The sequence below is a fragment of the Gopherus flavomarginatus genome, chromosome 9 (assembly GCF_025201925.1).
Source record: "Gopherus flavomarginatus isolate rGopFla2 chromosome 9, rGopFla2.mat.asm, whole genome shotgun sequence".
Classification (NCBI taxonomy): Eukaryota; Metazoa; Chordata; order Testudines; family Testudinidae; genus Gopherus; species Gopherus flavomarginatus.
In genome coordinates, this window is record NC_066625.1 from 30,813,400 (window position 1) to 30,824,285 (window position 10,886).

At 44.0% G+C, this 10,886-nt stretch overlaps 1 protein-coding gene across 4 annotated transcripts in view; it reads left to right on the forward strand.

The window, feature by feature from the left end:
• GLYR1 (glyoxylate reductase 1 homolog) overlaps positions 1 to 10,101 on the forward strand; it is a 34,163-nt gene extending 24,062 nt beyond the window's left edge. For 3 of the 4 annotated variants that reach the window (XM_050968781.1, XM_050968783.1, XM_050968784.1), the window contains 7 exons: positions 1,411 to 1,510; positions 2,751 to 2,861; positions 3,210 to 3,311; positions 4,734 to 4,896; positions 5,400 to 5,579; positions 6,095 to 6,219; positions 6,615 to 10,101. In XM_050968781.1, the coding sequence (XP_050824738.1) occupies positions 1,411 to 1,510; positions 2,751 to 2,861; positions 3,210 to 3,311; positions 4,734 to 4,896; positions 5,400 to 5,579; positions 6,095 to 6,219; positions 6,615 to 6,689 (856 nt within the window). In that variant the 3' untranslated portion in view covers positions 6,690 to 10,101. The remainder of the gene's footprint in view (positions 1 to 1,410; positions 1,511 to 2,750; positions 2,862 to 3,209; positions 3,312 to 4,733; positions 4,897 to 5,399; positions 5,580 to 6,094; positions 6,220 to 6,614) is intronic. The other variant, XM_050968782.1, reaches the window with a different exon arrangement.
• The last annotated feature ends 785 nt before the right edge of the window (positions 10,102 to 10,886 follow it).

Here is a 10,886-nt window from a genome sequence, read left to right on the forward strand (position 1 = left end):
TGGTTCAGTAAAAGATACTACTTCACCCACCTTGTCTCTTTGATATCCTGAGACCAATATGGCTACAATGACAATGCAAACAGCAATTATCCTGTCATTCATAATAAACCTTCCCATCCCTCCCCCACTGTTTCTGCACCATATTCTGTCCCAGTGAGACTCTCATTCATGGGAAACACCACATATGAGGGTTGGGATGCTTCACCATGGAATAGTTCAGCAAGAGGCCTTCAGGATGCTCATAGGGGATTGGGTTTTGTCTGACCCTGATACACACATTTGCAGTGTGTGACGTGACATGACAGAACATTTCACAGATCAGCGCTTCTGAATGCAGTGTGGGCTGCAAAGATAAAATGTCTCCAGTAATGTCTGGCAGACGACCAGGTTTGTTTGCTCACTAGCTCAAGCAGCTAGAATGCAAGAGGAAGAGGGTGGCACTTTCTCGCATCTCACAGGAGCACGTGAGCCTTCTGGTTTCTTCTAACGTTCCCCTTCTCCTTTCTAGAGTGACAGGAGCCAGAGCTGGGCTTCCTGTTTCACTCTGTGACTTCTGTCCTGTTCAAATGCCGATCAGGCTCTGGTCTGTTGTTTGACGTTAGATCAGTTCTTTCTCTGGAGATGTCAGCTTTCAGCCTTACTAAAGGGGACCCAAAGTAAAGATGAAATTATTCAGGTAAAACCCTTTCCCTGAAGCGGGGCAGGGAAAAGGGGAGGGGGACATCTCTTCAGCTGTGAGAAACGGAAATGGGCAAATCCTGTTGCTGAAGGAAATAGTGACTCATTCCGACCCTTATACATTGGTTTGCTTCAAAAGCAGCGTGTACAACCAACTGTGAACCAAAGGGCAAATGTAAAGCTGAAACTGAAATTCATTTGAAATGGCTCTGTTCAAATCAGCATTCAGAAATGCTACATCATGGGGGACAGAGACATAGTTCTCATTGTGTAAACTCTGAAGTGTAATTTAAATCCACTCTTACTTAGTATTTCAGGGTCTCCTACTAGCATGTCATTTTGCTGCAAAATGGCATGATGTATACAGGTTCCCTGGAGCCATAGCTGCAAAGAAGTTCCTAGTGTGGAGTAATAGGGAAGGAACTTTTGCATGTTGACTATAAAAATTTTGACACCCATTAGGCAGCTGGTGTGCTGAGATCACTGCCACTATTGTCTTATTGTTTCCTTGTGCTCGAGTACCAGCTTGCTCTTCATATAAGCCTGAACTCTGCCTTTGGAAACAGGTGGGTTCAAAAAATGCTCTTACTCTACCTGAGAGCAGTGGCACAAGTTCTTGATGTGTCAGACCTCTATCATGTGATGTATAGTATTTTCACTGGCATCAATGTCTGACATCTGTTGTCTCCATGTGTTCCCTTCTCTTCACTGATGTCTGTCTCTTTTCCCCAGGATAGGATTTCTGGGTCTTGGCCTGATGGGAAGTGGCATTGTCTCCAACTTACTAAAAATGGGGCACACGGTCACTGTATGGAACCGGACTGCTGAGAAGGTAAGTGTGTCCGTGAGAAGTGTGGGATGGAGTCTTTCACAGTGGGACCTGTTTAAGTGCCTTAACTTCCAGAAACGTGTGCACCTGCTTGGAGGAGCGGCATGCATAATACCATTGGGTTATTGTATTCAGGTAGAAAAGCCACACTGGTCATGGTGTGGAGCTGGACAGCCAAGAAAGGTTTAAGCAAGTTCACTCTGTGAGAGATGTGCCATTTGGATGAGACTCTCCACCCTGGCACCGTGTTGTGCTAAGCTGGAATATCTGCTTCATCTTGAGAACCTGAACTGCTGCAATGAGGCTGAGGTAGTTTTCCAGGTTCCATCATCAGAAACTAATTCAAGAACAGCCAATTGGCCATATAATGTTAGTTCATAGTATCCAATGTACTATTTCCCTTCCCTCCTCCGCTTTTGGTGGCCAGTGGGGAAGAAAACACCACACAATATTTTGACCCCAAAAGGATTGCATCAGTGTGACACCAGTGTCTGAGCATGGAGAGAAACTACTGTCTTTGGCAACAGGAGTCATTTGATGTTCAGCACAATTCATAATGCTCTAGAAGGTGACAGAGGAGTTCCAGGCTAGGATTTAGATTCTTTAAAGTGTTTTTAAATAATAAGGTTGGTATGTGTGTATAATCTGCTTTTTTCATGAGATCATGGCATAGTGATGTAGATATTGATAGATATCTATATAGATATATACACAAACACGTGCGCACAAAATAGTGTGGCCATTTTTCGTATGGATGACAAGACCCCCTCTCCCCGCCCCCCCCCCCCCAACACAGACAGTGGCAGAAGGCTGACCAGCTGAAGAAGCAGACAGTCTAATAAATAAACCCCACATCGTTCTCAGTACAGTGGATATTTCTGCTGATAAAAGAGGAGGTGCCATTTGACAGTCATCTTCCAGCATTTTCTCCCCTTCCCTCAAACTTTGGAGTATCCAAATCTTCTATGACTTCTCACAAGGTGCACCCCTCCCTTCCCCCTTACATGTTCTCAGAACATTTTCCTTCTCTTGTACTCTGTCCCTGCCTCCTGGGGTTCAGGAATTGTTCAGGAGGCACTTTGTGCGTGAGAGTCTCCGTAGCGGTCTGCCCTTCTTCTAAGACACCCGGCCTGTCTCACATCAGTCTGGGCACGATGGTTAGTGTGTGTGTTATGGCAGTGGCTTAGAGGACCTATTGCTTTGTGTTTCCTACTCCTTACATTTGGATCTGTGACTTTTGCAGTGTGATTTGTTCATCCAGGAGGGGGCACGGCTGGGAAGAACCCCCGCTGAGGTGGTCTCGACCTGTGACATCACCTTCGCCTGCGTATCAGATCCAAAGGCAGCAAAGGATGTAAGGATTATCTCTTTCTTTCCTAACTGGACTGCAGCTTAGAGTCTTGACCTGTCCTGCCCTACCCAAACCCTTTGGACAGTCATGGAATACAGATTCCTGGTTCCACTGAACACATTAGTCAGGGCCATTCCAATTGCCAGACATCACACTAGTAATTTTTTGAACAAAAACATTGCTGTATCCTGTGCACGTATTTGTTTATATTTACATTGAGAGCACGGACACTTCTGGAACCCTTTCAGTAGACTGGCACTGTAGATTCAGGTTTGTTTTAACTGCTGACATTGAAGGATTTGAGTTTCTTTGCAGACACCCTATTGCTTTACCCCTTGTCTATTCCCACAGCTGGTACTCGGTCCAAGTGGGGTATTGCAGGGAATACGCCCAGGGAAGTGCTATGTGGATATGTCAACAGTGGACGCAGATACTGTCACAGAACTGGCCCAGGTAACTGCCTTGGACTAAACATCTGACATTCACCGCGTTGGAATTTTTATTGTTTCAGGAGGTTAACTCTTCTTTGTTGCAGTACTGGGAGATACCCAGGTCTCTTCTAGGGAAAGTGCAAGCCCAGAAAGAATGAAATAAAGTAACTTGTCAAATGATGTCCAGTTAACAAACTCAGAATAGGTTTGCTCAAAGGATTATGTACAGCAAACTGTATAATTTCAGTTCTGTGCTGTCAGCTGACTAAACTCCAGTTCCTGAGAGAGTTCCCATCCTCTGTATTAACTTTCACAGTAGAAGCTTTGAGGGAGGGGGAGAGAAGAGGTTTGAGAGTCTTATTGGTGGCTAATAAGTTTCCCTCTATTTGTTCAATAGACAGAATCTGGCTATTCATTGGTTTGTTTTTAAATACTCCAGGGCATGGGAAGGAAGCTCCTTCATGTGCCTGGTCTTAAAAATATTTACATCAAGGGAGACCCAGATATTTCTATCTGTATCTGAGGGAAGCAAGGTTTCAACCACTTCTAGCAGAAACTTTGATTTCCTATCTTGACCTCTCAAGTCCATATACCTTTGTCTTGAAACTGGATTTGGTCCAGGCCTTAAAGCAGGAGGACTGAGCAGTACAGTAGCGCACAAAACTTGCATTGGTGAAATGTAAGGTCATGTCTGTTGGTGAAACAAAAGGTAAACTTCAGACTGCAGATGTGCTATGAACTCACATGCTCCTGTCGGGAACAAAGGTCTAGGAAATCACTAGAAGATCTGTCAAAGGCCTGTGGTCTTGGGTCTGCACTTGCTTTCATGGGCAGCCAAAGTAAAATTTAAAAGAAACTGTTCTATGGACTTAAATGCCAGGATATTTCCATCCTTTAGACTTCCAAACCCCAGTCCTTATGTTTCTCCTAATTTAGGATGGTGCCGGTGAAATAAACACATCTTATCATGAACAAGGGCAGAGTCCATGGAGTGGTTTTCTATTCAACCAACTCCTTTTTAGCATCTCTTCTTCCCCCCTCGCGCCCCCCACCGCTCTATAATACAGACTTTCAGTGTTGTCCCAAGTTCCTTAGACTTTTCCAGTGGCATGTGACAGTCACATATTTTTCAGATACTGAAATGCATAGTCCTCTAGTCCAGCTTTGTAGGGTGGGGAAACATGAACAGAGGTACAAGTACATAGCTAAGGCAAGTTCCTAGCTAGGGCACCTTTTGCAGTACTCTGTTGTATGCTGTTTTCTGTTCTGCAGTATTTCCATTCTTCATCTTATCTGTATGTATAGACAGTATCCTTTGCCTTATGCTTCTGTACCTAGTGCTAGAAGCACCTTGCATGGTGTTCTTGTTTGCCCTGCTGCATAAACAGCGTGTGTCTATTCTGTTTGTGCATAGCTAAACGGAGTGTGTTCTCTTTGTTTCCAGGTGATAGTATCCAGGGGTGGTCGCTTCTTGGAAGCACCAGTCTCAGGAAATCAACAGCTGTCTAATGATGGGATGCTGGTGATCTTAGCAGCTGGAGATAGGGGTTTATATGAGGACTGCAGTAGCTGTTTCCAAGCAATGGGGAAGACCTCTTTTTTTCTAGGTAATTGAAACACCAGGGGCCTTGCAGTTTCTCAGTCAATGCAAGGAGCAGGATTTCCAGCAAGGAGTCTCAGGGGGACATATATCCTCTTTGCAGACCACTGGTAAGAGGTTGAGCATATCAGCTGGTTGTCTCCTCTCTCTCTCTCTCATGAGATATTACAAGAAACTGGACAGGTACATGGTCTGTCTAGAATTGGGTTGTGGGTTCTGAAGTTGGCTGAAGCTCCTGCTTGAAACACTGGAATTGGAAACATGTTTAGGGTGAGGTTTATAACTAGGGCTGCATGAAGCTTTTTAGTTCAAACCATACTTTTTATCACAGTAAGTTTCTCCCTTCTCCCCCAAGACAGTGGCCCTAAAGATCAGCAATCTGTAAGACCAGGGGAAGGGAGAGCTACTAGGGCTGGAGGGTCTTGTGAAGTGTCTAGGATTGCTGATGTTATGTATATGGGGAGCCTGCCTTGCTACGGAGGAACGTCCAATGGTATGTCTCTCTCACAGGTGAAGTAGGCAATGCTGCCAAGATGATGCTGATTGTGAACATGGTCCAAGGTAGCTTCATGGCTACGATAGCAGAAGGACTGACCTTGGCTCAAGTGACTGGTCAGTCCCAGCAAACTCTTCTGGATATCCTCAATCAGGGACAACTTGCCAGCATCTTCCTGGATCAGAAGTGCCAAAGTAAATTTCCCTCTTGTTTTGTCGTAGGCCATGGTTGTTGCCTTAACCTAGCAGGTGTAGGCAGAGATGATGGGGGAAAAAGTAAACATCCCATTTGCTATCTGCCTATGGTCCTCGGAATTTTCTCTTGATGGCCCCTTTACATCAGACTTGACATGAAAGGTTGAATTCTATGTCTCCCAGCATGGTAAGGGCTTCAGAGGACACAGCACCTGCAGCCAGTGTCTCCTTAGGACTGGTGGTAAGGAGTTGACTGGGAAAGGTGACGAATGAATGGAAGTCTGCCCTAGGAACTGTTTGGAAGTCTGGGCTCAGTTTGACAATTGTGCCGGTGAAATTGTTCGTTGTGTTGTGTGTGTGACTGGAAGAAGGGGCAGGGTGGGGAATAGAGGAGGAGCAACTTGGGAGTTGGGGGTGGGGAAGTGAAGATTTATTTTGAATTGCATGCTGTTGAGGTATTTTACGGTTGATTTATAGAGTTAACTTTATAGAGTTAAGTTGGCCTCTTTTTACAGATATCCTACAAGGAAACTTTAAACCTGACTTCTACCTGAAGTACATCCAGAAGGATCTTAGATTAGCCATTGCACTAGGTGATTCCGTCAACCACCCTACTCCCATGGCAGCTGCAGCCAATGAGGTAAGTCACTTAGCATCTCAATTTAGTGTGTGGACCTGTCTCCTGCAGGACAGAGCTGGAGTCTTGTTGGGTGGAGCGGGGCTGCTTCTCAATAAGGGGGAAAATCTAGGAGGGAAGGCTGCCTTGAGACAAGGTAGCACGGATTGATGTATATCTTATAGTATGATGGATGAAATGGAGACTTAAGGAGATGGGTTTGATGGGAATTTTACAGATCATTTGTGCCCAGTGCTTAAAGTGCTTCTGCAAGATGTGTGTGTTCTATTCTATGTTGTACTAATTCCCCAGTGTAATGTGTGCAGTGCTGTGGTTAGTGATGGCTACTCAGTAGTTCTGCTGGATGCAGACTTCCAGGGAAAAGTGTAACTGATCCTTTGCCCCTTTCTCTTCTCCAGGTATACAAACGAGCAAAAGCATTGGACCAATCAGACAACGATATGTCTGCTGTGTACAGGGCCTACATCCACTAGGCTGCACCATTCTTACTGTTAATACCATGATTATTAATTAATATTATGATGATACTGGGTTTTAACTCTGGACCAGTCCATCTCTGTCTCTCCATTTCCTTTTATACATAAACTTTGTTGAGATCTGCCACAAGGGCAGCTGCTGCGGTGAGCCTTCCCCTGGTGGCACAAGGGGGAGGAGGGGGCTCGGATTGTTGCAGTCTGATTAGAACATCCATGCCATGCACTGACAGTCACGGAACAGAATGGTGGCGGCTGGTTCAGAAGCTCTGAGGCAATTCAGCCAGAATCTGCTGCTTGGCTTTTTTTTATCCTTTGTACGCTTGTCCAAGATGCTGTTTCTTACAATTGTTTCTCTCCTTTCCCATGGGTAACATATGCATTGGCCTCTCTGCATCGAGGGACAGTTGTAATACATCCCATCTACCTGTGAATATTAGTAGAACCTGAGTCCCAGTTCGGGGGTGAGAATTGCTCCTGTTCATCACCCACTGCTATAGAACAAAGCACCTCCCAATGGAAGTTCTGCAAGTTGATGGGGCTGTATGTAGGCTGCATGCAACACTGTCTGATCCCCAGCATCTTGATGGAGGAGCTCCTCATACTGATGGGAAGAGCAAGCTGTGTTCATGTCTTCTCCTCTATAGATAACTGTAGCTTAGGGACCACAGGTCATGGTGGATGTGAGACCCGGATATAAACACAGCCTCCTAAAAGGCTAATCACAGCTGCACATCCTTGTAAACAGTGTTAAGAGATTTTTAGGGGTTTGCTTAAAAAAATCATAAGTAAAAATTCAAAGATTAAAATTTAGTCAGATTTTTTTTCTTGATGAAGGAGCAAACCTTGAGGTCCTTCCTGCCCTTATTTTATGTGGATTTTTAAAAATCATCTGCAACCTCCACTTTTTCCTAACAGTTATTTATAAACGCTTCTTAGGTTCTGCCAATATCTCAAGTAGAGTCATGAATCTGACAGAAGGGGCTAGAGGAATGATCGTAGGGCCAAGAGACAGAAAGTCGCACAGTTTCAGTCCATGCTGTTCATCTGTGGCCTTCAGGTGGTCATTTTAGCTCTTTGCCTTAGTTTCCACATCTGTAAAAATAGGCTTGATATTAACCTACCTCACAGGGATGTTGTGAGGATTGATTAGTTAACTTTGAAAATGTAAAATTTCACGTACAAATGCTGAGTGTTGCTGTTATGGGCACCGCACTAGCATAGCATAATATCTCTTTTGCTGCAGCTGTGACTGTTTGGCAGGATCCCAAGTTTAAGGAAGGCCTAGTAAATAAAATGGGGGCCTAAAGTGCTGCTAAACATGAGCCTAGAACTGTTGGAGCTGAACTGCAGAAGTGAACTCATGAGAACACAGAAAAAATTTTTAGTGCCGAAGGTGGAGAAAGCCAGAGCCCAAACGATGCCTGAGTCTGTAAAAACACAGAGCTTTGTTATTTTAATTCTCTCAGTATTAGCCTTTAAGGAGGGTTTTTGCATTTTGAACTCAGAGAATGAAAAGGTTAGTAAAACACCAGGAACCAGCTTTCTTGGCCGAGATCACTCCCCACCTCCTTAGGTTGGGTATCACTCTCTACTCCCTTTATGCTGGAATTCTGAAGTGAAAAAGCAAATGCAGAGCAGCCTGCGTTCCACTAGGTTCTTAAGGGCTGCTTGTCCTCTACCATCAGATCCTGTTTGTTGCATTGGCTAAGAACAAACAGCCTTGGAGCCCACCTTGGCATTGTTGCCCCCTTCTTTGTTAAGGGCTGTTTAGGGGCTGCAGTGTTTAGGGAAACCCTCTGATAATCCTGTGACTCGAGATTTCTTTAATTGAAGCAGATGCCTTGCCTGCAATGGGATCTATAAAGTTGTGGGTCTGGTTGATTAAGAAATGGGAACTTATCAGGTATCCATTATGTAATATAACATCCAACTCCTCTCTAAAGCTGTAGATGTGACTTACGTTTAAAAACTTTACCTCTTCTGATGACCCATTACTGTTTGTGAGCTAACACTGTATTACACATCCCCTCCTATGGTAAGCCTCTCCCTGCAGTAAGAGATCCTGTTAGATATCACTTTGCGTGATTATCCATTACTGTGTTTGTGCACAATCTTATATTATATATGTCTGCTCATGAAAACCAGTCATCCTGCACCTAGGTATCCTATGTTAAATGTACATGTAACCTTACTTGCTACTACCTGTCAGTCTGCTTTTGACATCTTGTATGCACACTTTACAATCACAATAAATCCACAGTCAGCATTCAGAATCCTTGGTTAAACGCATCAAAATTGTAAGATGGTGCACAGCTTATGTCAGTTTGAGGTATATGGGGAAAGTTACTCACCTCTTCAGTGTGCAGGAGATGGATCTTAGCATTTATGCTCCACGGTGTGTCTGTTAGGGACACTTGGTATCTGAGCTGGTACAATGGAGGGCTCTTATAATGTCCCGCAGAAGCCTCTTGGAATAAATTTAGGATGAGTGGATCTGAGCCAGTGTAGTCAAGGATCTCCCTGCATTATACTCTGGAACCAGTTGGGGAGAAGGAGCTCTTAAGTCTTGTGATCCATGTTCTATAGTGAATTCAAAGAATTATACATAGAGGAAAATAGTTCCTGGGTCACTGCACTGCTGCAGGTTTGTTTTGTCAGAAACAGTCATGTTTTCAAACTAGGGATCAGAATGTACATGGGAGTGGCAGGGCAGAGCAGCAAAACACTGTAATTTATCCTGTAAAAGTCTAACTGCAGCTCTCTAGCTAGATGGATACAGATCTGCTGGAGGGTGTGGTGTTTCCGGCAGGACTGTACAATTACTGATACACAAGGGAGCTAAGAGCACACTCTGAAATAGACATGAAGCATGGGGGTGGGGAGGAAATGGCAAAAAGTGGACTGTTTCAGATGCCATTTCAGGTTCTGGCCCAGGAGTTGGTTTCACTTGGACTCTTGTATTTATCTCTGTCTGTAGTCTCTGAACACGAATCTCATTCTATTTGCAGGCCTGAGACATGCGCGGGTGGGAAGGGGGGAAGCTGTGGATTGAGAGATGCTATAATGAAACTGGCTAGTCAATGTTGTCTTAATATTGTTGACAATTCTGTAAAGTTCCTTTTTATGAGGATTTCTGTTTTAGCAATTTGCTTTATTTTTTGACCCCCTCCTTTTTAAAAAGAGAATGTGACACTTGTGAACAGCTTGTAAAGAAAAGCAGTTTCCTTCTGTTTCCTCAATGACAGATCCTATAGGTAATTAAGATTGTGAATTTTTATTTTTTGCCTTGTTTTTAATTAACGTTTGTCATTCAGAATAGGATGTGTGATAATGTTTAAATGGCAAAACAAAATTTTTTTGTGCAATTAACAAAGCTACTGGCAAAAGAAAATAAAACCTTTCTTGGTAACACTGTGTTCTTATGGCGGTTTCTAAGGCCATCTCAGGTCCATCCTCTGGCACTCTCCATTCCATACACAGATTGTAACAAGCTGTCCTATACCTCACCTAGCTCAGCAGGCACAACTGTCATGTAGACCTCTGGTCCTGCAATGAGTTGACCCCTGTGCCTTTGTGGATCCCCAGTGAAGTCACTTGGGCTCTGCAAGTGCAAGGGTCTGCTCACATGGAGCTAATTGTGGGACTGAGGCCTAGTATAGGAATTATAAAAACAAAACTGTCCTGGTACAACAATTATTTCTCTCGTGACTCCTAAATATGGAGCTTCTGCAGACCTGTGGGAGGCTGGCACTGCAACTGCTCCCAGCCATCTAGAATTTCCTTCATCCAGAATATGCTTTTATTAAGTCACATTTATTATTTGTATGGCATAAATGGTGAGGGGCTCTCCAGGCAAGCTGTGAAGATAAGATCTTTTAACTGAAGAGCTTACAATCTAGAGAGGAAGCCGCAGAGCGCTGTGACCCTTTGAATTCTGACATTGTCACCGTTCCTTATTGCGAAGTTAGTAGCTGAAAGCCTTTGCTATTGCATGGGTGTAATTTGTAAATTCATGTGCTTAAAAAAGAGAACTTTAAAAATTGGATGGTAACAAGACTGAATCTCAGTGATGTCTGAACATGGTGGTATTCTAAACAGGGCTTTCAACCATGCTGCTAGCTGTTTTCATCGCTTCACATTGACTCAGTGGACATTCTAGGCTTAAGCATGTTTGGGTTATTGTGGGTGTGCTGA